The 26561-nt window shown below is 48.2% G+C and overlaps 3 protein-coding genes across 14 annotated transcripts in view; 2 read left to right on the forward strand and 1 right to left on the reverse strand.

Annotated features, from left to right (window-relative positions):
- Positions 1 to 71: 71 nt before the first annotated feature.
- ALKBH2 (alkB homolog 2, alpha-ketoglutarate dependent dioxygenase) lies at positions 72 to 6144 on the reverse strand. Of its 7 annotated transcripts, none has more exons than XM_008957943.5 (4): positions 5149 to 6140; positions 4394 to 4674; positions 1895 to 2093; positions 72 to 395 (listed from the first exon to the last, which is right to left on the reverse strand). In XM_008957943.5, exons 2-4 carry the CDS (start codon positions 4671 to 4673, stop codon positions 89 to 91), a joined length of 786 nt encoding a protein of 261 aa, XP_008956191.1. In that variant the 5' UTR covers position 4674; positions 5149 to 6140; the 3' UTR covers positions 72 to 88. The 7 variants fall into 7 exon arrangements, with proteins under 7 accessions (XP_008956191.1, XP_003832560.1, XP_008956189.1 ...); XM_003832512.6 differs by having other exon boundaries at positions 5134 to 6139; XM_008957941.5 differs by having other exon boundaries at positions 4394 to 4824; positions 5149 to 6137.
- Positions 6145 to 9445: 3301 nt separating this feature from the next.
- On the forward strand, positions 9446 to 22464 carry UNG (uracil DNA glycosylase). Its single transcript, XM_003832510.7, has 7 exons — positions 9446 to 9692; positions 10315 to 10521; positions 11067 to 11162; positions 13337 to 13434; positions 14271 to 14359; positions 14863 to 15041; positions 21304 to 22464. Exons 1-7 carry the CDS (start codon positions 9561 to 9563, stop codon positions 21442 to 21444), a joined length of 942 nt encoding a protein of 313 aa, XP_003832558.1. The 5' UTR covers positions 9446 to 9560; the 3' UTR covers positions 21445 to 22464.
- A 48-nt stretch (positions 22465 to 22512) lies between these two features.
- The window catches only part of ACACB (acetyl-CoA carboxylase beta), a 158591-nt gene continuing 154542 nt past the window's right edge, over positions 22513 to 26561 (forward strand). For 3 of the 6 annotated variants that reach the window (XM_055096087.3, XM_034934423.3, XM_055096089.2), the window contains exon 1: positions 23836 to 24888. The gene's annotated coding sequence lies outside the window, so the exon portion shown is untranslated. Of the gene's footprint in view, positions 22933 to 23797; positions 24889 to 26561 lie in introns of those variants that run through there. The other 3 variants (XM_055096088.2, XR_008620492.2, XR_008620491.2) reach the window with 3 other exon arrangements.

Genomic DNA, 26561 nt, shown 5'->3' on the forward strand with positions numbered 1-26561 from the left:
TTCTGTGTTCCCTGTTGGTAAGGGAAATGCCAGCTCCCTCTTAGAGTCGAGAGGGAAAGAGAAAAGAGAAAAACTGTTAAAAACGTTTTTATTTTTTAGTAAGCAAAATTTTACGAAAAGTCAGATTCACCCGTGGAGCCAGAACCTTCTTTCTCACGGGAAGACTGTGGTACCAGTGCGTGTTGGTCGGGTGGTTCATCATTAGTAAGCTCCCGTGGGCCAGTGGCAGCCTGACCACCGCCACCCTCCTGGAGGGGCTTTTCCCACGGGAATCCTTATGCCGGAAGACAAAGTCTCTGCAGGCACCGAAGGAGACAGAGGCAATGGGGCTCCCAGGGGCCAGTTCTCTTTCATCATCTCGGTGCTCCCCGATGTGGTCACAGCCATCTTTATACCTGCAATGAGAAAACAAACACAGTGCATAAAAACAACCCTCTCCTGAAACTCACCAGCACCGCCAGCCCTCGTTTTCCTCACAGTGTGAAACAGCACTCTGCATGGCTGTACCTGCCGTTGTTTCTGCGAGGGCTTGAGGTCCACAGTGGGCTCTAAGATAAGCCAGCGCTGAAGAGGTCTGTTGACGTATTTGTTCATGTGACTTATTTATTATTATTTTTGAGAGGGTCTCACTCTGTCTCCCAGGCTGAAGTGCAGTGGCATAATCATAGCTCACTGCAGCCTCGGCCTCCTGGGCTCAAGTGATTCTCCCACTTCAGCCTCCCAAGTAGCTGGGACTATAGGTATACACCACCCCACCTAGCTAATTTCTTTTCTTTTGCAGAAACAGTTTCACCATGTTACCCAGGCTGGTCTCAAACTCGGGCTCAAGCAATTCACTCTCCTTGGCCTCCCAAAGTTTTGGGATTACAGGCATGAGTCACCACGCCCGGCCAGTTCATGTGCTTTAAAACTGAAGACACCCAAAGCCAAAATCACATCTTACTGTAGTTCCCCTGGCCAGTCTATGTAAACCTTTATCACACGATTTTGCCCTGCACTCAAAGGCCATACTCTGCACAGCCTGGCCCCTGCCCACTGCTGAGCTCATGCCATCCCCTTCTTTCCCTCATTCACTGCTTTCTGGCCATCCTGCAGCATTTTTGCTTCACAGACACTCCAGAGTCCCTCTGCTCTCCCTCCAGATGTCTGTGGCTGGCACTCTCCATTTAGTTATCAGCTCAAACGCACTGCCTCAGCCCTCCTCTAACCACCCCATCTAAAGTGACCTTCCCTTAAACCCACCCAGGGTTCTCCACCAGGGTGATTCTGCCCCAGGGGACAGGTATTGGGGGGTGGGGGACACTACTTGCAATCTAGTGGATGGAGGCCAGGGATGTGCTCAACATCCTACAAGGCACAGGTCAGCCCCAACAACAATGAATGACTGGGCCCAAAATGTCTGCAGTGCTGCCGTTGAGAAACCTTACCCTAATCGCAAACCTCTCAGCCATTCTCAGTCAAATCGGCCTGTTTAATTTTTTGCAAGATGGTTATCACTGTCTGAAATCGTCTAGGGTCAGGCATAGTGGTTCACGCCTGTAATCCCAGCACTTTGGGAGGCTGAGGTGGGAGGATCGCTTGAGCCTAGCAGTTTGAGACCAAGCCTGGGCAACATAGAAAAACCCTGTCTCAAAAAAAAAAAGAAAGAAAAAGAGAAGAAGAAATTATCTCATTCAGATGTTTGTTCAGGAGTTAATCACCTCTCACTTCCTACTCCGGGATGAGCTCCAGGATCCAGGAAGACCGAGTGCTGGCGCTATTCCACTCCTAGAGCCCCAGTGTACTAAGAAATGATTTGTACCAATGAACCAAATAGGGTGGAACCCTAAACACTTCCTTTTGGAGGAGACAGAAGACTTGTAACATTGAGTCCACTAAACAGACAGGGTGTCACCTGTTGATGAGCACAAAGTTGAAGGTCTGTCCAGTCACCCCAGAGACGTGATCCCGGATACGCTCTAGAACTGGGATCCAGGGCTTTGGAGACAGCGTGAGGCCTGAAAATGTGTAGGTCAGCCCAGCGTCGCCATACGTTGCCTGCTTCCTGGGCACACTGTGCCACTTCCCGAATACCTGGACTCTGGCCAGTGCTCCTGTGCAGAGGAAACATGGCAGTTCCTTTCTACCCGACCCCCCTCTAGAAATCCAGATGCCCCCCCCAACCTGCACTGCCATCACCAGAAATCCAGTGCCCCACATACATGCTCCCTGGGTATTCAAGATTGAAAGGGAAGTAAGGAATAACATTTCCCCATCATTCCATGCAATTTAAACCCCTCTTCAATCATCATTTTGGCTTGCCCCAAATTTTCTTTTTGTTTTGTTTTCTTTGAGACAGGGTCTCCCTGTGTCACCCAGGCTGGAGTACAGTAGCACAATCTCAGCGCACTTCAACCTCCACCTCCCGTGCTCCAGCTATCCTCCCGCATCAGCCTCCTGAATAGCTGGGACCACAGGGGCGTGCCACCATGCCTGGCTAACTTTTTTGTAAGCTCGCTGCAACCTCCACCTCCAGGGCTCCAGCAGCCCTCCTGCCTCAGCCTCCTGAGTAGCTGGGACCACAGGGGCATGCCACCATGCCCGGCTAACTTTTTTTGTATTTTTTTGTAGACACAGGGTTTTATCATGTTGCCTAGACTGGTCTTGAACTCCTGGGCTCAAGTGGTCCGCCCACCTCAGTCTCCCAAAGTCTGGGATTATAGGTGTGCACCACTGCACCAAGCCAACTGCCCCAAATGTTCATGTAAGAACAGTGACTCTTGTTCTACAAGGAGAGAAACATGGTCCTGGGCCATTTTTTTAGTGAACACTGTAACTTAACTGCCTTAACTACAGTAAGGGCAGAATAAAGAGGCTGAAATTGGAGCACGATAAAGTTAGTTTACAGGCTAGGATAGCTTGTCAACTGTAGGGACTAAGGGCATGTGACCCCATGAAAGATGGGGCTCACACTGCTGGGGTCTCTTGTGGGCATTTCTTTTTTTAAGGAGATGGTGAGCCAGGCGCGCTGGCTCATGCTTGCAATCCCAGCACTTTGGGAGGCCAAGGCGAGGATCACTCAAGGCCAGGAGTTCAATTAACAGCCTGGGTAACACAGTGAGACCTACAGATAATTTAAAAATTATCCAGGCTTGGTGGTGTACATCTGTGGTCCCAGTTACTTAGGATGCTGAGGTGGGAGAATCACTTGAGCCCAGGCGGACGAGGCTGCAGTGAGCCAAGATCGTGCCCCTGCCCTCCAGCCTAGGTGACAGAGTGAGACCCTGTCTCAAAGCATAAAAGAATAAAGTGACGAGGGGGGTCTCACTATGTTGCCCAGGCTGGACTTGAACTCCTGGCCTCAAGTGATCCTCCTGCCTCAGCCTCCAGAGTAGCTGGGATTACAGGTGTGTGCCACCATGCCTGGCCTGTGGGCTTTCGTTTTTTGTTTTGTTTTGTTTTGAGACACACTCTCACTCTGTTGCCCAGGCTGGAGTGCAGTGGTGCGATCTCGGCTCACTGCAACCTCTGCCTCCCGGTTTCAAGTGATTGTCCTGCCTCAGCCTCTTAAGTAGCTGGGACTACAGGCATGCACCACTACGCACAGCTAATTTTTTGTTGTTGTTGTTGTATTTTAGTAGAGATAGGGTTTCACCATATTGGCCAAGCTGGTCTCGAACTCCTGACCTCAAGTGATTCGCCCGTCTCGCGCTCCCAAAGTGCTGGGATTACAGGCGCGAGCCACCACGCCTAGCTTCCTGTGGGCTTTTCTATGCCTCTCTGCCAGATCCTTGTGTCCTCATTACAGGATAGAGGTGTGGTTCTCAACATGTGCTCCCCAGACCAGCAGCACCAGCAGCACCTGGAATCTCCTTAGAAACTAAACTAAACCACAGGGGTAGGGTCCAGCAATCCAAGTCCTGCCAACAGCAAGTCCACCAGGTGATGCTGAGAACCACTGGTGTGGAGAAATTACCTGGTTATTTGCCATCTCTCCTATGAGACCAGTGATTCTCAAACCCTGACTGCCCATGAGAATCACCTGGAAGCTTTTTAAACAAACAAGTGGTCAGCCTGCACTCGGAGCGATTCTGATTGAAGTGCTCTGCAGTAGAACCCCGCACGTTTTTTTACTTTGTTCTGTAAACTTTCCCAGAAGATACTCATCAGTAGCCAAGGGGAGATTCACTCGAGTCATCTGTCAGCTCCTAGTAGACAGGCAATCCAGTTTCTTTCAAGTTTATGTCCCAAGCACCTAAGGGGCTTAGCCCACAGGTGCTCAGAGAATATTGGATGAATCCATTAGTGAACCCATCAGTAAGTAATGGATCCTGAGTTCAGATTTCTCCAAACATACGATCATTAATTGCACCAAACAAGCCCTCAATGCACACACACACACCCCTCTGCTTACCTGTAAAATATTCTACTTCTTTCTCCAACTCTTGGAAAATCTCATCTGCCTCAGCTTTGCCAAACAGGACCGTGTAACTGCAGTCCAGGCCCTCAGCCCGAATGTGCCGCCAGCTAGGGCCTGCTGAGTGGCCTCCATTCCCTGGGGCCTCTCTCCTGGGCCTCTTCCTTGTGCTTTCTTTGTCTCCTCCCAACACAGCTGGCTCTTCTCCAGTTGGCTCTTGCTCCTCCTGCTTCCTCAAAAGGCCCCCTTGAGCCCCTTTCACCAGGAATCTGTCCATCCTGTCCCCACAGGAAAGAAGGGACGTCAGTGGCGAGGCCAAGACAGAAATTGCTCAAGTTCTGTCCCCAGTGCAAAAATCTGTTTGTCCAAGGGGTCTCACAGCAACATTCCTAGTTTCACATTTTCATTTTAAAGTTTAAAACCATGTCCTAGAAAGGAAACAGAAGATGTTAAAGCCGGAAGGGACCCTAGGGACAATCTGATCCAGGGTCTCCCACGTCCACCTGTGCATCAGAATCAGCTGGCTAGCTTGCAAAAACCCAGAGGTCTGCACTCCACGCCTGAGCACCTGAATTTTTAAAGAACTACCTTCTGGGAATTCGCACGCCACAGCTAAACTTAGAAACTACAATCCAAACCCTCATTTTGCAGAAGGGGAAACTGTTGCCCACAGAGGGGAAGAGGTTTGCCCAAAGTCAACTGTCCACCCCTTTAAGGAGGAAGGACCCATAACTGACCTCGCTGCCCCTCACCAGTGTTAAAATAGATCAGTCTAGTGATGCTCAAGTGGATACGATTCAGAAGCGAGACACAAAGAGGTTAAACACGGGTAAACCGCACGCAAAATTCGGATATCACTGCAACACGTCCGTGGGGTGGGGGTAGCAAGAGTGCTCTAGCATCGCAGCTCCGGCGCAGATCGGAATCCCGCAGTCACCCTGGGGGCCTGGTGGTGGTGGGAAAGACGCGCCCCAGCGAATCGGTCGCGTCACTTCCGGAGCACGCTGGGAACTAAGGCGGGCTAGGGCGCAAAGAGAGCAGCCGGGCGGCCCTCTGGTGCCACCTGCTGGCCTCCCGTGCGTGGCAAGCACTGCCGCTTTCTCGCTGATCATCTGTTGGGCCACTGTCGAGCATCACGGCTGGGGTGAGAACTGTGGCTTGGCGTCACTTCTCAGTGAGGGTTACTTTGGTGTCCGGAAAGGGCGTTGGGCCACCAGTGTATTGTCACGAGTGGGAGCAGGAGTTCTGCAGTCGGATATCGTGGATTCTGTTTCTGTCTCCTCCGCCCTGGCTGTGTGGCCTCCCACAGGTCACTTAACCTCTCTGGGGTTAAGTTGCCTCATCTGTGAAGTGGGGACTACAGCACCTATGTCATGAGAGCGCCTGAGGAGATGACAGGATGCATGAGAAATGCTCTGTCCTCTAAATAAATGTTGGTTCCATTATTGCTCGTTTGTCTTTGTTTTCTTGTTTTTTGATGTTGTTCTTGTTTGTTTTTTTTTTTTTTTGAGACAGGAGCTCACTCTGTTGCCCAAGCTGGAATGCAATGGCATGATCATAGCTCACTGCAGCCTTGAACTCCTGGGTTAGAGCGATCCTCCCGTCTCAGCCTCTGGAGTAGCTGGGACTACAGGCACATCCCACCCCACCCTAAATAATTTTAAAATTATTTTTAGTAGAGATAGGGCCTTGCTATGTTGCCCAGGCTGGTCTCAAGCTCCTGGGCTCAAGTGATCCTCCCACCTGGGCCTCCCAAATTGTTGGGATTACAGGCGTGAGCCACCACGACCAGCTCCTAATTTTTATTTACTCTGTCTCCCCTCAATGGAACGAAAGCTCCATGAGATCAGAGGCTTTGTTTTGACAGATTTCAACAAATGTACAATATTGTATGATCACCACCACAATCAAGATCTAAGACAGTTCCGTCCCTCCATAAAACTGCTCCAGCCTCTTAATCAACTTCGCCCATCACCCAGCATCAGCAACCACTGATCTGTCTTCTCTCCCTATAGTTTTGCCTTTTCCAGAATTTCATATACAGGGAATTGCCGTGGTTTGAATATCTGTTCCTCCAAAATCCGCATTGAAATTTAATCCTCAGTGTGGCAGTATTGAGAGGTGGGGCCTTGAAGAGGCGATTGGGACATGAGAGCTCTGTCATAATGTCCTCATAAATGAATTAATAGATTAATGGGCTCAGGGGTTAACGGGTTAATGGCTTACCGTGGGAGTGGGACTGGTGGCTTTATAAAAGGAAGAAGAGAGACCTGAGCTAGCACACTCAGGCCCCTCGCGATGTGATGCCCTACACGGCTTCAGGACTCAACAGAGTCCCCACCAGCAAGAGGGTTTTCACCAGATGCAGCCCCTCAACCTCGGACCTCTCAGCCTCTATGAGAAATGCCTTTGTGGGACTTCTTTCACTTAAGCATATTGCTTTTAAGATTCATTTATGCGCCCCCCCCCACCCCCCCGCTTTTTTTTGTGAGACAAGGTCTGCCTCTACTGCCTAACTGGAGTGCAGTTGCATGATCTCGGCTCACTGCAACCTCCACTTCCCAGGCTCCACTCCCACCTCAGCCTCCCAAGTAGCTGGGACTACAGGCATGCACCACTACACCCGGCTAATTTTTGTATTTTTTGTAGAGATGGGTTTTTGCCATGTTGCCCAGGCTGGTCTCCATAGTCTTCAGCTGGTGAGCTGAAGAAATCCGCCTGCCTTGGCCTCCCAAAGTGCTGGAATTGCAGTCGTGAGCGGCTGTGCCCAGTCGTATACGCACATTTGTATTACTTTTTGTTCCTTTTTATATTACTGGTATAGAAGGGATGCCCCACAGGAGTAGGCCCCACATAGGGTTGTTTCTCTGGTTTTAGGTTACTATGAGTAAAATCACTATAAACATTCACATACAAGCTTTGTGAATATAGTTTTTCATTTCCCTTGGGTAAATGCCTAGGTGTGGGAGTGCTGGGTCATAGTGGCTCTAGGGGCAAATGATTTTCAGCTTTGAGCCTCTCTCCCTTAGACTTCAGCTTCTTGTCCTAGGCACTGGGACACACCAGCAACAAGAAGCAGCAAGTTCCTTTCTTCACTCAGGTTACATTTTGGGGATGGAGACAGAAACACACAAGGAAAGAATAAATAATATGCTGTCTCTAAAGAAATTGTGTAAAAAGAAAAAATAAATAAGATGCTTTTGTATAGTATAGCAGTTATAGAGCAATGGGCTAGAAAGTGGGGCAGGAGGAGAAGTCCTTTTCAGGGAAAGATCCTGAGCTGAGACCTGAGGCTTTCCAGGCAAGGGGACGGTGAATGCAAGGGTGTGCAGGCCACAGGGGGACAAGCTGGGTGTGTCCAGCAATTGTGCTGGGAGCTGGACTCAGTAGTGGGGGCTTCCATCGGAGAGGAGGCAGCACTGAGACCTGGGTAGGAAGCTGGGGTTTATTCTAAGCCTTTTTGAAAACCAAAGAAGGGTTTTAACCTAAGGATTGTCTTTTTTTTCTTTTTCTTTTTTTTGTTTTTAGGCAGGGTCTTGCTCTGTCACCCAGGCTGGAGTGCAGTGGCACAATCTCAGCTCACTGCAACCTCCGCCTCCCGGGTTCAAGTGATTCTCCTGCCTCAGCCTCCTGAGTAGCTGGGATTGCAAATGCATGCCACCACACCTGGCTAATTTTTGTATTTTTAGTAGAGACGGGGTTTCACCATGTTTGCCAGGCTGGTCTCGAACTCCTGTGCTCAAGCGATACGCCCCTCCTTGGCCTCCCAAAGTGTTGGGATTACAGGCGTGAGCCACCGAGCTGGGCCAGGCCCCAGGTATTGTCATGATGTAAAAATCTCTCTCTAGAAAAGAGAACACCAGCTTCCCAGCTGGTCTTCTGTAGCTAGGAGATGCAAGAGCAGCAGTTGAATTTGAGGTTTGCTTTGGAGAAAGAACCAAAAGCAGATATGGATGGTTTGGATGTGAGGGAGGGAAAGAGAATCCTACGTGTATTAGTAGTGGTGGGAGGAGGTTCGGTACAGTGGTGTCATTTGGAGGACAAATCGTTGGTGTTTAACCTCTATGACCCAAAAGTCTCCCACAAGCCTGATACATTAGGCAAAATATTTGACTGCACTAAGCCTTAGTTTATCGTCATAAAATAGGCCATGAAAATTGCATGAGAAAATGTATATAACAGTTCAACAAATAATATTGGCTGGGTGTGGTGGCTCATGCCTTAATCCCAGCACTTTGGGAGGCCAAGGTGGGCAGATCGCCTGAGGTCAGGAGTTCGAGACCAGACTGGCCAACATGGTGAGATCCCCCATCTCTACTAAAAAAATACAAAACACACCTGGACAAACATGGTGAAACCCCATTTCTACTAAAAATAGAAAAATTAGCCAGGGGTGGTGGCGCGCGCCTATAATCCTAGCTGAGGCACGAGAATCGCTTGAATCCGGGAGGCGGAGGTTGCAGTGGACTGAGATCACACCACTGCATTCCAGCCTGGGCGACAGAGCAAGACTCTCAAAAACAAAATACACACACAAAATATAATAGTATTTGTTTGTTTGTTTGTTTTTGAGATGCCTCGGATTACAGTGCGGGGATTACAGACGTGAGCCATCAAGCCCGGACAATATTATTATATTGTTCATTGCACTCCCACAACACCCCTAAAGGGCAGGAACTTTTCTTCCCACCCCCCTCCCCCCGACCCCACCGAGAGACAGGGTCTCGCTCTGTCGCCCAGGCCTGGAGTGCATTGGCGCGATCAAAGCTCACTACAGCTCAGACCCTCTGGCCTCAAGCGATCCTCCAGCCTGGGCCTCCCAAAGCGCTGGGATTACAGGCGTGGGCCACCGCGCCTGACCAGTCTTCTCTTCTTGCAGCTGAGCCTTAAGAGCCTGTCCAAAGAGCAGAGGTGGGCTGAAGGCACAAAGCGAATGAAAGAATAGGCCCCCGGGCACCGTTGCACGCCCCACCTCCTCCCAGGGGCGTTGCACTCCAGCCCCTCCCGCACATGCGCACTGGGCCTTCCACCGCCCCCCGCCCCCAGCAAAGCCCCCCGCTCGGAGCATGCGCGGGCCGCTTGGCGCCAATTGCTGACCGCCACAGCCAGGGCTAGCCTCGCCGGTTCCCGGGTGGCGCGCGTTCGCTGCCTCCTCAGCTCCAGGATGATCGGCCAGAAAACGCTCTACTCCTTTTTCTCCCCCAGCCCCGCCAGGAAGCGACACGCCCCCAGCCCCGAGCCGGCCGTCCAGGGGACCGGCGTGGCTGGGGTGCCTGAGGAAAGCGGAGATGCGGCGGTGAGGCGCGGCTTGGGCCGGGGCTAGGGGGTGAAGGGGGAGGAAGGCGGTGGGCCCCGCCTGACGGAGGGCGTGCAGGATCGCGCCTCTTACTCGGTAAACCCGGGCTCCGCTTTCCAAATAGCCTCCACGTGTTCAAAATAGCCGCCGCTGTCCCCCATGGGCCGCCATGCTAAAGGGCCAGCCAATGGGGACGCGTCTCGGGGCCCATGGCGCCAATCCGCGCGCCGCAGGCCCGCCTGGCTCGGTGCGCTGTCCAATCAGAGGGGAGAGGGGGCGGGACCCAGAGGGAGGTTTTTTTGCCGCGAAAAGACCACGTGGGGACGCGGTGGGGCGGGTCTGGCGGGGGCGGGGCACCTCTGTGCAGGGTTCCCAGTCACCGCAACGCTCCTCGGGAAGCCGTAGGGCGCCTCCCAGCCCCTCTCCCCCGCTCCAGTTTAGAACCTAATTCCCAATTCCCGGACCGGGCCCAGCCCTGGGCTCTTACTGTCCGCTTTTGCTGGGACCTGTTCCACAAATGGGCGTCTTCTGCCTTGGGCCGTGGGCGTTGGGCCGGAAGCTGCGGACGCCTGGGAAGGGGCCGCTGCAGCTCTTGAGCCGCCTCTGCGGGGACCACTTGCAGGCCATCCCAGCCAAGAAGGCCCCGGCTGGGCAGGAGGAGCTTGGGACGCCGCCTTCCTCGCCGCTGAGTGCCGAGCAGTTGGACCGGATCCAGAGGAACAAGGCCGCGGCCCTGCTCAGACTCGCGGCCCGCAACGTGCCCGTGGGCTTTGGAGAGAGCTGGAAGAAGCACCTCAGCGGGGAGTTCGGGAAACCGTATTTTATCAAGGTAAATATGGAAATGCACCTTCCATAAGGGTAAATGTGGAGGCTGCCGGCCCTTTTGTCTTGTTAGTGTAGCCGGCCAAGTTCATGTTTCCGTAGGCTTAGGTTGTACCCCCTTCAACCTCCTTCACTCACAAAGGGGGTAAAAGAAAGCCATGATGTTTCACTCTGCAGCTTTATATTGGTTAAAGTTGTTAACGACCCGCGAGATGATATCATGGATTCATTTAAGTCACGTAGTCTATTGTCCAGGAAAGGCTGGCGTAGTAAAATCACCAACCATCCTGAATGAAACCTGGCTTGAGCTTTAAAAAGCCGAGAGGAATGGCACTGTCAGGACCCAGCCCAGAGAAAGAGGCAAGGAATTGACCTGATTGAACCACTTAGGTTGGGGGGCAGGCACTGTTTTTGTTTGTTGTTTTTTAAAAGAATTTGGACATAACATGACAAAGAACTAATGATGTTCCAAATAACTTGCACTAGAAGCTTTCTTATTGAATTCTTATGGTTTCCAATGAGAATCTGATTTTAAGTCTATCTTTAAATCAGCTAATGGGATTTGTTGCAGAAGAAAGAAAGCATTACACTGTTTATCCACCCCCACACCAAGTCTTCACCTGGACCCAGATGTGTGACATAAAAGATGTAAGTACAACTTGTTGATAATTTTTATTGGGGAGAAGGAGTCAAATAGTAATTTTAAATTAGGGACACTGGAGTTAAGCCACAGTCCATCATTCAGTAGTAAGTAAAACACTGAAATCCCGAGGTTTGGCTGACTGTATTTCAGCCTGTATTTACTCTTTTTAATGTTTACCACGTGGTATTTATGTGGCAAAAAGGAAAACTATGTACATCCTGTGCTCTTATTTCTTGTATTTTTTTTAAATCCTGAAACTAACCTCCCGCAGTGTCAGATGTTATGGTGGTGGTGAAGTTCAAACTGACACACAAAGCAGTTAAATCTTTTGCAGCTTGTTACAGTCAACCCCACCTTGACCTGACCACACTGCCTTATAGTTAGCACTTTCAAGCTCTTGACTTCTGGCCTGAACAGTTTTGTGGTTCTGTTATCAGATCCCTTTGCTTTAGTTTGTCTTATATAACAGTTGCTGGTTGGCGGCTCTCATCCATCTTGTGTTCAAAAGTTCGTGGGGCTGGGCACGGTGGCTCATGCCTGTAATCCCAGCACTGTCGGAGGCCAAAGTGGGAGGATCATTTGAGGTCAGGAGTTCAAGACCAATGAAACCTGGTCTCTCCTAAAATACAAAAATTAGCCAGGCATGGTGGCACACGCCTGTAATTCCAGCTACTTGGGAGGCTGAGGTGGGAGAATCGCATGAGCCCAGGAGGCGGAGGTTGCAGTGAGCTGAGATCACACCACTTCACTCCAGCGTGGGCGACAGAGCCAGACCCTGTCTCAAAACAAAAAAAACCGTGGCTCCTCACTGTTGAACTATGAAAGCAGAGCAACCCTCTTTAAATAGGGCCACGTCCTACCTCTCAGCCTTACCTCCACCTCCCACTCTCCCACTCCAGAGTTGGACAGTGTGGCAAACCCCTCCCCACTTCTGTCTCTTAAAAATCAAGTAGATGCCTCTGTGGCACCTCCTTGAATTGAAGTCCGTTGCCTGCCACCTCTGTGATCCAGTTTTCCTCTGAGCCACTACGATGCATTTAGCACCTGCTGACACTGGACTTTTAGGTTTCTTACCCGTTTTCCTCCCCCATTTTGTAAACTGGGGCAAGAATCTTGTGATTTAATGAATATCTGTGAAATGACATAGAAGTGAAATAGGTGAATAAATCATCTTGATAAGAAGCTTGAGAATGAAGACTAGGTGGGTGGGCCCTGGATGGGAAGGACGAGGCGGCCTATGTTTCAACACCTCCCGTGACAGGAACTTCATTTCATTTCATTGTCTCTTGCCACCTACTCCCATGGCCCTTTTGATCTGACCTCATTCTCTTCTGGCTCCACCTGTTAGAGGATATAGGGGAGCAGACACCCTCATATGCTGCTGGTGGGAAATCTGAATTGCTTTTTTTTTTTTTTTTTTTGAGATGGAGTGCAGTGGTGCAATCTCGGCTCACTGCAACCTCCACCCCCTGGGTTCAAGCGATTCTCCTGCCTCAGCCTCCCAAGTAGCTGGGACTACAGGTGTGCGCCACCACACCCAGCTAATTTTTGTATTTTTAGTAGAGATGGGTTTTCACCATGTTGGGCAGATGGTTTCGATATCTTGACCTCGTGATCTGCCTGCCTCGGCCTCCCAAAGTGCTGGGATTACAGGCGTGAGCCACCATGCCAGGCCCTAAATTGCTTTAATTCATTGAAAAGTAACTGGGGGCTAGGCACAGTGGCTCATGCCTGTAATCCCAGCATTTTGGGAGGCCGAGGAGGGAGGATCCCTTGATCTCAGGAATTTGAGACCAGCCTCAGCAACATAAGGGAGGCCGTGTGTCTACAAAAAGTAAAAAAAAAAATTAGGTGGGCATAGTGGTGCACTCCTGTGGGCCCAGCTACTCTGGAGGCTCAGGTGGGAGGACCACTTGAGCCCAGGAGGGCGAGGCTGCCATGAGCTGTGATGGCACCACTGCACATCAGCCTGAGCAACACAGCAAAACCGTGTCTCAAAAAATTAAAAAAGCAACTAGGTACATATCTTTACAAGTTTAAAATACGCTTAGCCTTTGACCAGCAACTCTGCTATTAGCAATCTATGCCATAGAAGTGTTTTATTTATGTTTGTTTGAGGCAGGGTCTGTGCTGCTTACATTACAGTATTGTTTAATTCCTGACCCCTGGTGGTTCACAGGTGAAGGTTGTCATCCTGGGACAGGATCCATATCATGGACCTAATCAAGCTCACGGGCTCTGCTTTAGTGTTCAAAGGCCTGTTCCGCCTCCGCCCAGGTACAGTTGCTTTACAGGTGACTGCAGTCCAGACATGATTCCTTTCAGATGTGTACTTAGCTTATTACAAGTGGGACTATCTGGGGCACTGTTCACTAGCCTCGGAGGAGGATTTCTCAGCCTCAGCACCATTGACATTTGGGGCTGAGTCATTCTTTGTTGTGGAGGAGGAGAGGAGTCCTGTGCTATTGCAGGATCTTGTGCCACATCCCTGGCCTCTACCACTGGAAACCAGGAGCAACCCCCAGCTCGTGATAATGAAAAATGTGCAGACATTGCCAAAAGTCCCTTGGGGGGGTAAAATCACCCCTGGTTAAGAACCACTGCTTTGGGCCGGGCGCGGTGACTCACGCCTGTAATCCCAGCACTTTGGGAGGCTGAGGCAGGAGAATCGCTGGATCCCGGGAGGCAGAGGTGGCAGTGAGCCGAGATCCTGCTACTGCACTGTAGCCTGGGTGACACAGCAAGACTCAAAAAAAAACAAGAACCACTGCTTTTGGAGGATTTGGTGTATGATATACATAAATATGCTAAGGACAGAAAACTGTCCCTGAGCAACAGTGGGGGTCTGGGTTATAACTGCTGGGTTGATTTACTTAGGTTTTCCAGAGTGCTGTTAAATCCAAGTACAGACTAAAGTAAAGGTCTTTGGCAGAGTCACCTGTTAGAAGGAGGACTGGCAGTGTTGATCTCATTAATCGGCGCCATATGTGCCAGTGTCCCTTCCAAGGGCTGGCTGTAACTTCTAACCTTTTCACATATGTCTTAGACGTTACTGAGCTTTCAAAATTATGCTTAAGATTCTGTTTTTTGTTTTTCTTGTGGCTTGCTTTCAGTTTGGAGAACATTTATAAAGAGTTGTCTACAGACATAGAGGATTTTGTTCATCCTGGCCATGGAGATTTATCTGGGTGGGCCAAGCAAGGTAAGCCAGCGACTGCTAGATTTTTTTTTTTTTTTTTTTTGAGACCGAGTCTCACTCTGTTGCCCAGGCTAGAGTGCAGTGGTGCAATCTCAGCTTACTGCAACCTCTGCCTCCCAGGTTCAGACAATTCTCATGCCTCAGCCTCCTGAGTAGCTGGGACCACAGGCATGAGCCACCATAGCTGGCTAATTTTTTAATGTATTTTTAGTAGAGACAGGGTTTCACCATGTTGGCCAGGCTGGTCTCGAACTCCTGACCTCAGGTGATCCGCCCGACTCGGCTTCCCAAAGTGCTGGGATTACAGGCGTAAGCCACCACACCCAGCCCCGACTCCATTGTTGATGGTAGTGGCTGCTGCCATTATGCCGGCTGCAGCAGGGAAGCACACCTTGCTACACTGGATCCCATCAAGCACTGGTTTCATCATGGATTTAGCTCCTGTTGCTGGGTATTGGGCTGATTTGCCTGAGCCTACATTTAACCTGTTTCTCTCATGTGTGTAGGTGTTCTCCTTCTCAATGCTGTCCTCACGGTTCGTGCCCATCAAGCCAACTCTCATAAGGAGCGAGGCTGGGAGCAGTTCACTGATGCAGTTGTGTCCTGGCTAAATCAGAACTCGAATGGCCTTGTTTTCTTGCTCTGGGGCTCTTATGCTCAGAAGAAGGGCAGTGCCATTGATAGGGTATGTTTTGTTTTCTTTCTTTTTTTTTTTTTAACACTATAAAAACAATGTAAAGAATTCTAGGAGTCCCTGCTGTGTTTGGTCCTGGAAAATCCATGTTATAAAATAACTTTTATTTTCCCTTAGGCCTGTTATAAGGGTTTCCCATTGAAAACTGAGAAGAATTTGGACAAATTATAGGGGTGATGAGTTGTGTATGAGGAAAGCAAAGCAACTGGCCAACTTGTGACTGAATGCAGTTGGTGCTGTAGGCATGAACTTGGTGTCTACAAGATACAAGTCCCTGGGTACCATTCACTTAACAAGTGATGGATGAGGCATGTTTCTGGCTTCCAAGAAATTTGGGAGCATATAGAAAACACAAAGAATTCCACTCAATCACAAATTTAACTTGCCCATGAAAATACTATCAGTGATCATTATTGTTTTGTTTCTGGGTTTTTTGGGGTTTTTTTTTGGTTTTTTTGTTTTGTTTTTTGATGGAGTCTCGCTCTGTTGCCCAGGCCGGAGTGCAGTGGTGTGATTTTGGCTCACTGCAACCTCCGCCTGCTGGGTTTAAGTGATTCTGCCTCAGCCTCCCGAGTAGCTGGGACTACAGGCGCCCGCCACCACGCCCGGCTGATTTTTTTGTATTTTTTAGTAGAGACGGGGTTTCACCATGTTGGCCAGGCTGGTTTTGAACTCCTGACCTCAAGCGATCTGTCCTCCTCAACCTCCAAAGTGCTAGGATTACAGGCATGAGCCACCACACCCGGCCTATCGGTGATCATTATTAACCCCAAGGTCTAATAGCAGATACCCAACACGACCAAACCAGTGGCTCCCCTCCCTGCATCTTCCCCCTATCTGCTACCTCCCTCCTTCCCTTCACTCACTGAAGCACTTCTACACCTGGTTGTGGAAATCAGAGACCTTAAAGTCATCCTTGAATCCTCCATCCCATCAGTAAATCCCATCAACTCTGCCTCCCAAAACACCCCAGTCTACTGCTTCTCATTCGCCACTGCTGCCCTTGAGGCATGTGTCACCATCATCTTTCTCCAGGAGAACCATGATGGACTAGAGATGGAGGCTTGATGGAGAGCCGCAGAGTGGAGGAGGGAGAGATAGGGGGTGGGAAGGAGACGAGCCAGGGGTGTGTTCATCCCTGGCAAATGGGAGAGACATTGGGTGGGGGAGAAATTATAGAGTAAATGCTTCAATGATCGAAGGCAAGGGCTTAGCAGAGGTAACCTGACAATAGTTTTTGGTGTATCAGCAGGAGGTAACGGGGGTATCAGAAATGTGCACGTATATTTAACCCCTACCTTGTGTGGGTACTAGGTTGAGCACTTTTGTTTTTTGAGATGGAGTCTTTCTCTGTCACCCAGGCTGGAGTGCAGTGGCATGATCTCGGCTCACTGCAACTTCGCCTCCTGGGTTCAAGCACTTCTCCTGCCTCAGCCTCCTGAGTAGCTAGGATTACAGTTGCCTGCCACCACACCCAGCTAATATTTTTTATTTTTAGTAGAGACTGGGTTTCACCATGTTGCCAAGGCTGGTCTTGAACTCCTGACCTCAAGCGATCCTCCCATCTTGGTCTCCCAAAGTGCTAGGATTACAGATGTAAGCCACCGCACCCGACCAGGTTGAGTACTTTGCATGCAGAATCTTACTTAACTCTCAGAAAGGCTTTGAGGTAGGCATACACTTGTATGAGTGACCTAAGATCTGACTGGTATGAACTGCTAAGATGTGATGATCTAGGTATGTAAGAAGTGTGCGTGAGAGTAATTGCTAATCTCTATCCCTTAGGGAGGTTTATGGCCAGTGTTGCTCTTCCACAGTATATTGGTAATCTTTAATCATGGTTTGGTCTGAAAGTAAACAGTTGTTAAAGTAGCTTGGTCATTAAAGCCAAATTGCATATCTCCAGCCCAGTGTCTCTTCTGATCTATAGAGTGCCTTGTTACTACTGCCCCATAAACATGCCAAATTCAACATTTTCCAAACGAAGTTTCTCCTTTTCTCATCCATGCTTCACTAAACTTCCTCCTCTGCACTCCCTAGCAGCAAAAAGCACCATCATCTGCCCAGTTGTCCAGCCAGATCTATTACTGACACCTGCCTACCTCTCTTTCTCCCCTCTTCTGTCCTTTTTTTCCCCCTTCCCAGTCAGTCAGTCATTCATATCTGTGTTCTTTCTTCCCCCTCCAAATCTACCCCTGCCTGACCACCTTTGCCTTCATTCAGGCCCTCACCTGATCTTGCCTGGAGGGTTCTGATGCTTTCTCCCTGGAAGGCCTTGCCTTAGGCCGAAGATCTGATTTCAGGGGGGTAGGAGGGTGGCCCCCAGTCGGCCTCCCAGACTTAACTCTATCCCTCTTTGCACTCCGATCCCTAAGCTGACCCATTCCCCTTTACTTTTTCACGGTGCCCCACTTCCCTGCCTTTGCATATCCTGCTTTCTCTGCCTACAGTGTGGAGGTCATTTGCTTCTGGGATTCTTTAGAGCTCTGCAGGGCTGACATTTACAGGGGCCTGTGCTGCTTGCGTGTGTGTGTTCAGCATTTGGTGTGCATGACTTCTTATCACACTCAGCACCTGTGATCCTCATTTGATTGGTCACAGTAACTTCATAAGCTGGGCGGTATTGTTATTCCCAGTCTACAGATGAAAACTGAAGCAGCTTAGAGTTGCAGCAACTTCCCTGTGATACAGCTACTGAATGGTAGAGGTAGGCCTCAACCCCGGGCAGTCTGGCTCCAGGCTCTGTACTCTTAACCACACTGGATTGCCTGGCTTTAGTCATCACCCCTCATCGCCCCTCCTGGACTGAGCCCCTTGAAGGCAGGAGCGTTTTGAGAAACAGTGATTTGTTCGTTAGTTTTTATATACAGAAAAGAAGAGGAAAACAAAAATGGTCTATATCTCCCTATTAAAATAACTATAGTTGATATTTTTAAAAAATCAAAGTAGTCATTTGCCACATAATGATGTTTCAGTCATAAACTGTATATATGACGATGGTCCCATAAGATTATAATATTCTGGCCGGGTGTGGTGGCTCATACCTGTTATCCCAGCAGTTTGGGTGGCCGAGGCGAGTGGATTGTCTGAGCTCAGGAGTTTGAGACCAGCCTGGGCAACATAGTGAAACCCTGTCTCTACTAAAATACAAAAAATTAGCCAGGTGTGGCGGCGTGTGCCTGTAGTCCCAGCTACTTGGGAGGCTGAGGCAGGAGAATTGCTTGAACCCGGGAGGCAGAGGTTGCAGTTAGCTGAGATCATGCCACTGCACTCCAGCCTGGCAACAGAGTGAGACTCTATCTCAAAAAAAAAAAACATATATATATATATATATATATAAATAAAAAATATTTTTACTGCATCTTTTCTATGTTTAGATACACAAATGCCTACCATTGTGTCACAGTTGCCTATAGTATTTAGTACAGTAACATGCTACACAGGTTTGTAGACCAGGAGCAATAAGCTACACTATATAGCCTAGGTGTGTAGTGGTAGGTTATCCCATTTGGGTTTGTGTAAAGATGCCCTGTGGTGTACGGATAGCAGTGAAATTGCCTAACAACACACTTCTCAGAATGCATCCCTGTCATTAGGTGATGTATGACTATTGCTTTTTTTCTTTTGAAACAGGGTCTAGCTCTGTCACCCAGGCTGGAATGCACTGGCTTCATCTCAACTCACTGCGGCCTCAACCTCCCAGGCTCAAGCAATCCTCCCACCTTAGTCTCCTGAGTAGCAGGGACCACAGGCGTGCGCCACCACACCTGACTAATTTTTGTATTTTTTTGTGGAGACAGGGTTTCACCACGTTGCCCAGGCTGGCTCTTGAACTCCCGGACTTAAACGATCCTCCTGCCTCGGCCTCCCAAAGTGCTGGGATTACAGGCGTGAGCTATCACACCTGGCCACTGACTATTCCGTTTTTGTTTTTGTTTTTGTTTTTTTTTTTTGAGACAGTTTACTCTTGTTGTCCAGGCTGGAGTGCAATGGCGTGATCTCAGTTCACTGCATCCTCCCCCTCCTGGGTTCAAGTGATTCTCCTGCCTCAGCCTCCTGAGTAGCTGGGATTACAGGCATGTACCACCACATCCAGCTAATTTTGTATTTTTAGTAGAGACGGAGTTTCTTCATGTTGGTCAGGCTGGTCTTGAACTCCTGACCTCAGGTGATCCACCCACCTCAGCCTCCCAAAGTGCTGGGATTACAGGTGTGAGCCACCACGTCCGGCCAACTATTCCATTTTTGTGGCGAGATTTTTTTGTTTTTGTTTTTGTTTTTTAATTCTTCCTTCTTAGGAGCTGTAAGACGATTCAGAGAGTTCAGAAAGGCACAGAATGGAAAGTAAATGGCTTCCACTATTTCTTTCTCTTAAAGGAACTACTAAATACAGTGTCTTGGGTGTTTTTCTAAAGTTTTTAGAAAATGAAATTATTTTGCATTTTGTTCACTTGGTAAATTTTGGAGGTCATCTCATCAGTATATTTATCTTTCACATGTTTTTCTAGGAGTTATGTGGTGTTACATTGTAAGAACTTTAGAAAAATACATTTAGCCAGTTCTGTAACACTGAATTGTATACTAGGTTTTAGCTGACATAAGCAGTGTGTCAGTGAGTCCTTTTATATGTTCCTATTTGTGTAGGTACAACTGGTCCCTGGCTTATAAAGTTTGACTTGATTTTTTTCGACTTTACAATGGTGTATAACCATACTTTGAGCACTCACACGTTGTTGTTTTTTTTCTTTCTTTAAGAGACAGGGTCTCTTGGCTGGGAGCAGTGGCTCACGCCTGTAATCCCAACACTTTGAGAGGCCAGGGTGGCGGATCACTTGAGCTCAGGGGTTTGAGAACAGCCTGGGCAACATAGTGAGACCTTGTCTCTAAAAAACACAAAAAATTAGCCTGGTGTGGTGGCACGCACCTGTGGTCCCAGGTACTCAGGAGGCTGAGGTGGGAGAGTAACTTGAGCCTAGGAGGTGGAGGCTACAGTGGGCCACAGTCATACCACTACACTCTAGCCTGGGTGACAGAGTAAGACCCCATCTCAAAAAATAAAAAATTTTAAAAAAAGATCTTGCTCTGTCACCCAGGCTGGAGTGCAGTGGCACGATTACAGCTTTTTGCAGCCTCGAACTCCTGGGCTTAAGTGATCCTCCCACCTCAGTCTTCTGTGTAGCTAGGACTGCAGGTGCATACCATCACACTTGGCTAACTTTTTAATTTTTGTGTAGAGATGGGGTCTCGCTATGTTGCCTCAGTTGGTTGTAAACTCTTGGTCCCATGCAATCCTCCTACCTTGGCCTCCCAAAGCACTGGGATTACAGGTGTAAGCCACCGTGACTGGCCCCGTTCTATTTTTCACTTTCAGTACAGTGTTCAATGAGTTACATGAGGTACTAAACACTTCATTGTAAAAGAAGCTTTGTTTTGCCCAGCTGTAGGCTAATGTAGGTGTTCTGAGCATGTTTAAGGTAGGGTAGGTTAAGCTATGATGTTCAGCAGGTTATATGTCATAAATATATCTTCAACTTAGGATATTTTCTACTTAGGATGGGTTTTCCAAGATGTTAACCACATCCATTGTATTAATAAGTTGAGGAGTTTATCTGTGTGTGTATGCATCATGGTGTCCTTTAGCAAATACAGTCTTAGCAGTGGAAATTGCTGGCGGTACGATAGGGACACTTGAAAATTGCATAGATAATTGCCAATTTGAAGGCAGAGTGTGGTGCTCTTTGCATCTCAGAGCCTAGCAAAGGTAGGTAGTTGCTCAACAAACGGACTAATGTTCTAATGCAAATGCTGAATGCCCCACTTTGGAAGGGGGAGAATTTAGAGGGCAAAGGGGAATCACACAGGGTCTTAAAGTGCAACAGCCACAGTCCTTCCTTTTTGGGGGGAAAAAAAAAAAAAAAAAGTCCCGGCCGGGTATGGTGGTTCACGCCTGTAATCCCAGCACTTTGGGGAGGCCAAGGCGAGCGGATCACAAGGTCAAGAGATCGAGACCATCCTGGCCAATATGATGAAACCCCATCTCTACTAAAAATACAAAAATTAACTGGGTGTGGTGGCACGCGCCTGTAGTCCCAGCTACTTGGGAAGCTGAGGCAGGAGAATCGCTTGAACCTGGGAGGCGGAGGTTGCAGTGAGTCGAGATCACGCCACTGCAGCAAGAATCCGTCTCAAAAAAAAAAAAAAAAAAATTTAAAAAGTCCCAAATCTGCCACCATTTATTCTTGATCTTTTTCAGAAGCGGCACCATGTACTACAGACGGCTCATCCCTCCCCTTTGTCAGTGTATAGAGGGTTCTTTGGATGTAGACACTTTTCAAAGACCAATGAGCTGCTGCAGAAGTCTGGCAAGAAGCCCATCGACTGGAAGGAGCTGTGATCATCAGCTGAGGGGTGGCCTTTGAGAAGCTGCTGTTAACGTATTTGCCAGTTACGAAGTTCCACTGAAAATTTTCCTATTAATTCTTAAGTACTCTGCATAAGGGGGAAAAGCTTCCAGAAAGCAGCCATGAACCAGGCTGTCCAGGAATGGCAGCTGTATCCAACCACAAACAACAAAGGCTACCCTTTGACCAAATGTCTTTCTCTGCAACATGGCTTCGGCCTAAAATACGCAGAAGACAGATGAGGTCAAATACTCAGTTGGCTCTCTTTATCTCCCTTGCCTTTATGGTGAAACAGGGGAGATGTGCACCTTTCAGGCACAGCCCTAGTTTGGCGCCTGCTGCTCCTTGGTTTTGCCTGGTTAGACTTTCAGTGACAGATGTTGGGGTGTTTTTGCTTAGAAAGGTCCCCTTGTCTCAGCCTTGCAGGGCAGGCATGCCAGTCTGCCAGTTCCACTGCCCCCTTGATCTTTGAAGGAGTCCTCAGGCCCCTCGCAGCATAAGGATGTTTTGCAACTTTCCAGAATCTGGCCCAGAAATTAGGGCTCAATTTCCTGATTGTAGTAGAGGTTAAGATTGCTGTGAGCCTTATCAGATAAGGGACCGAGAGAAGTAAGCTGGGTCTTGTTATTCCTTGGGTGTTGGTGGAATAAGCAGTGGAATTTGAACAAGGAAGAGGAGAAAAGGGAATTTTGTCTTTATGGGGTGGGGTGATTTTCTCGTAGGGTTATGTCCAGTTGGGGTTTTTAAGGCAGCACAGACTGCCAAGTACTGTTTTTTTTAACCGACTGAAATCACTTTGGGATTTTTTTTCTGCAACACTGGAAAGTTTTAGTTTTTTAAAAAGTACTCATGCAGATATATATATATATTTTTTTTCCCAGTCCTTTTTTTAAGAGAATCTTTATTGGGTCTGCACCTCCATCCTTGATCTTGTTAGCAATGCTGTTTTTGCTGTTAGTAGGGTTAGAGTTGGCTCTACGCGAGGTTTGTTAATAAAAGTTTGTTTTGTGCAAGTGTCCTTTGTGCGTCCAGGCCGGGGCATCCATGGACGTCCTTGGGCTGCCCTTTCCCTTGGCGCCTCCCAGGGTTCCCATAGCAACCACCGTCTGCAGGAGGGGCCGCCCTTGCCCCTCCTCCCCGCCCTGCCGCTCAGTGGAACGGCCCAACCCTCCCCTGGCTGCGGTGAGCGCTGGGCCCAACCCCCGGCCTGGAGCAGCGCCCCAACTCCGAGAACCGTGGAGCACCGGCTGCCAGCTGAGACCCCAGAGGGGTAACTAACGGCCTGAGGAAGGCATTTCTTCGGGGAACATGGCGTGCCCGTCGTGGCTACGTTCTGCCAAGCCCTGTGACGTTGGAGGGGAGCCGCCTGCATCCCCCGCTCAGCCAGTGTTTCTAGACTCCGAGACATCTGGAACTCGGAAGTGAGGCCAGGGCTCCAGGAAGACTCCCTGATGACGCACTGGTCCGCAGCCCAGGCTCAGGTAGTGGGAGCTGTCAGGATGATCTGTGGGATCCCCCAGTGTTCCAACAAAGAAGCCACAATTGTGTTGTTTTTTTCTTTCTTTCTTTTTCTTTTCCTTTTTTTTTTTTTTTTTTTTTTTTGAGAGAGAGTCTCACTCTGTCGCTCAGGCTGAAGTACAGTGGCGCGATCTCGGCTCACTGCAACCTCTGCCTCCAGGGGTCAAGCAATCCTCCCACCTCAGCCTCCCAAGTAGCTGGGATTACGAGCATGCACTACCACGCCCGGCTAATTTTTGTACTTTTAGTAGAGAAACTTTTAACTAAATGGGCAAGAAAGAATGCATCCCGCCAGAACCTCGAGACTAGCAAATGCATTTCTTAAAAGGGCAGGGAGGGAGACCAGAGTTTGCTTGAAAATATTGCTTCCTTTCCTTATCTATGTAGGGAAGGGTTTATCATTCTACATTTTGTGGTCAGCAAGCTGGCTTTCACGGGAGGAGGATGCATGGTCGATTTGCCCTCTGGTAACTTTGGGATCTTCCTCTAAACAACAGTGGACTCCCTTAGCCAAGGGAGAAGTGAAGGGATAATTGTGCTACACCAGTTAGCTTTTCACACTTCTCTCTCTCCCGGTGCAGCACTGCCGGTAGGGGGAGCAGTGAGCTCCAAGTTTCCAGGAATAATTCAAAACACAATTATTTTATATTTTAAAATATAAAATGTATATTTTAAATATATGTACATACATTTCTATATAATATATACAAAAGTTCAATATACGTATATTGAATATATATGTATATAAGTTCAATATATATGTATGTATACTATATATGTATGTATATCTATATATATTCAATATATATGTGTATATATTGAACTTTAGTCATGTGGTGACACTTTAAACAGTACACAGAGCAGCTTCTGGGTCCATGACCCTCCAAAAATTTAATTACTGATTCTTTAGAAACTAGGCAACTCAGCCAGGTGTGGGGGCTCACGCCTGTAATCCCAGCACTTTGGGTGGCCGAGGTGGGTGGATCACCTGAGGTCGGGAGTTCAAGACCAGCCTGACCAGCATGGAGAAACCCTGTCTCCACTAAAAATACAAAATTAGCCAGGCGTGGTGGCACATGCCTGTAATCCCAGCTACTTGGGAGGCTGAGGCAGGAGAATCACTTGAACCCGGGCGATCGCACCATTGCACTCCAGACTGGGCAACAAGAGCATAAGAGCAAAACTCCGTCTCAAAAAAAAAAAAAAAACAAAAACCAGGCAACTCATTTTGATGAACTCTTAGCTATGTGGTAGTTGCTTTTTTCATGTGTCAAGTCTGCTATATTCCTGCACTCAGTATGCAAAGATGCATAAAAGGCAGTCTTAGCCTTTTAGGTCAGCGGTTGGCAAACTTTCTGTGAAGGGTCAGATGGTAAATATTTGAGGGTTTGCAGTTACCCGTTCTCCGTGGGAACTGCTCAACAACTCACTGCAGAGAAAGCGGCCGTGGGCAAAACGTACAGGAACGGGCGAGGCTGTGTTCCAATAAAACTTTATTATTTATGGACACTGAAATTAGATTTTAATATGATTTTCATGTGTCACGAAATCTTTTTTTTTTTTCCTAAGCATTTAACAAATGTAAAAACCACTCCTAGCTTGGGAGCTATTGGAAAACAGGCATCTGGAACCACAGTCTGCAGACCCCTGTGTGTACTCACTGTCAGTGCGGTGGGAACAAAAAGGCAGCAACGGCTGGGTCAGCCCAGGAAAGAAGACATTTCCCAGTGGAGAGAATGTCTGAGTGGATATTGAACTTTCCAGGCCACAAAGAGGAACAAGAGCATTCAACACTGAGGAGCCTGCCTCTGCAAAGGCAGGACCCACATGCTGGATGTGGAGCTGGATGGTTCCACGTGGCAAGGTTTGGGAGGCTTCTGAGAACCTGGCCTAATGATTCCTGTTTCCTCCCTTTTCAGGTGAGTTAGGGAGATCTCTAACAGCTTTTGGAATTGGTAACACAAGGAAGTCAGTTATTAGCAAATGTTGTACTGGAAACGTCCAGTTATAAAATAATTAATTGTGTGAAAGTCACTGCCTGCTTTTGATCTACGTCCAGCAGGGCAAGGTCAGGGACTATAAATTGTTTGCATTTTTTAAAGATAGAATTTAGCATGTTGCTAGTATGCTTGCATTATTAGATAATACATCTCTTCGTTCAAATTCACTTTCTGCTTCAGTTTGCTTCTCATATAAAAGTCTTAGCAAATATGTTTGGTGGAGAAGCAAACTTTTTGGCGTATGCGTGTGGTGTTGGCTTTTCATCCTTGCCAAACCTTCAAGATTTACAAGGAAAAACAGGTTGCAGGGAGGTGCTCTGGGTTACTTTGAAAAGACCTCACATGCTGACTTGTGCTGACTCAAGCTGAGGAAAGCTAGAACATTCTTCTGCTGGAGATGGCCTCCTTGCTTAGAGTCCTTCTGACACTGTAATTTGGGTCTGACAACAGGAAGTTCCTTTGTAGTTTAAGTCAATGGGAACCAATTTTTTTTTTCTTTTTTTTGAGATAGAGTCTCACTCTGTTTCTTAAGATGGAGTACAGTGACTCAGTTATGGCTCACTGCAGCCTCAACTTCCTGGGTTCAGGTGATCCTCCTGCCTCAGCCTCCTGAGCAGCTGGGACCACTGGTATGCACCACCATACCTGGCTAAGTTTTTAATAGAAATGGGGTCTTGCTAAGTTGCCCAGGCTAGGGAACCAGTTTTTAAGTTTTTGAAATATGCTTGGAAATATAAATATTGGTGAGCGGAGCAGACCAGGAGATCAATAATTTTTGTTCTCTGCTTGTTAGTTGTGTATATAGCATGTTCTTTTGTCTCTCTTAATGATGTTTGGAGTGAGGGTGTGGGAGAGGAAGGTAGGGAGCCTTCCAACAAGAAGCTAGTGCTCCTCCAGCCTAGAGAAGCTAAAACATGCAAAAGCCAGACCCCATCCCTGGAAATTCTGATTTAATTGGTGGGGGAAGGCATCTGAATTCTCCCAGAGGGTCCGGTTTGCAGCAGGACTGGTGATTTCTTTCCAGGTGCCTTGTTTTGTTAGACCGTGTGGTCACTTAATAATTTTTTGGGGGCCAGGTACAGTGGCTCACACCTGTAATCCCAGTGCTTTAGGAAGCAAGGCGAGAAGATCGCTTTAGGCCAGAAGTTCAAGACCAACTTGGGCAACATAATGAGACCTTGTCTCTAAAAAAAAAAAATTTTTTTTTTTTAATTAGCCAGGGGCGGTGTGTGCCTGTAGTTCTAGCTACTTGGGAAGCTGAGGCAGGAGGATCATTTGAGCCCAGGAGTTCGAGGCTACAGTGAGCTATGATCATGCCACTGCACTCCATCCAGCCTGGGCAACAGAGCAAGATCCTATTTCTAAAACAAAACAAAACAAAAAATGTAACTTGATACCTGTGACTTTCTGAAACTAACAGCTGTTTGAAGAAATATATTTCTATTACCGTTCTTGTGTTTGATGGAAAGAGTTTATGAATAACTTTGGTTTCAAGCCTTCCAATTATATTCTGGAAAATACCTGTGTCTTAAAGAGATAGTGTCTAGGGAGAACTGAATCACCGCAGAGTTCTTCACCTGTATGTGTAGGTA

The sequence above is a fragment of the Pan paniscus genome, chromosome 10 (genome assembly GCF_029289425.2).
Source record: "Pan paniscus chromosome 10, NHGRI_mPanPan1-v2.0_pri, whole genome shotgun sequence".
NCBI lineage: Eukaryota > Metazoa > Chordata > Mammalia > Primates > Hominidae > Pan > Pan paniscus.

Excerpts from the sequence above, each read along its gene's own strand:
- ALKBH2 (XM_008957943.5), bottom strand. The coding sequence starts at position 4,673 with ATGGACAGATTCCTGGTGAAAGGGGCTCAAGGGGGCCTTTTGAGGAAG. Across the intron at positions 2,094-4,393 it reads AGAAGTAGAATATTTTACAG|GAGCACTGGCCAGAGTCCAG; the intron begins GTAAGCAGAGGG and ends TCCTCTGCACAG. Across the intron at positions 396-1,894 it reads AACTTTGTGCTCATCAACAG|GTATAAAGATGGCTGTGACC; the intron begins GTGACACCCTGT and ends TTCTCATTGCAG.
- UNG (XM_003832510.7), top strand. The coding sequence starts at position 9,561 with ATGATCGGCCAGAAAACGCTCTACTCCTTTTTCTCCCCCAGCCCCGCC. Across the intron at positions 14,360-14,862 it reads ATCTGGGTGGGCCAAGCAAG|GTGTTCTCCTTCTCAATGCT; the intron begins GTAAGCCAGCGA and ends TCATGTGTGTAG. Across the intron at positions 15,042-21,303 it reads AGGGCAGTGCCATTGATAGG|AAGCGGCACCATGTACTACA; the intron begins GTATGTTTTGTT and ends GATCTTTTTCAG.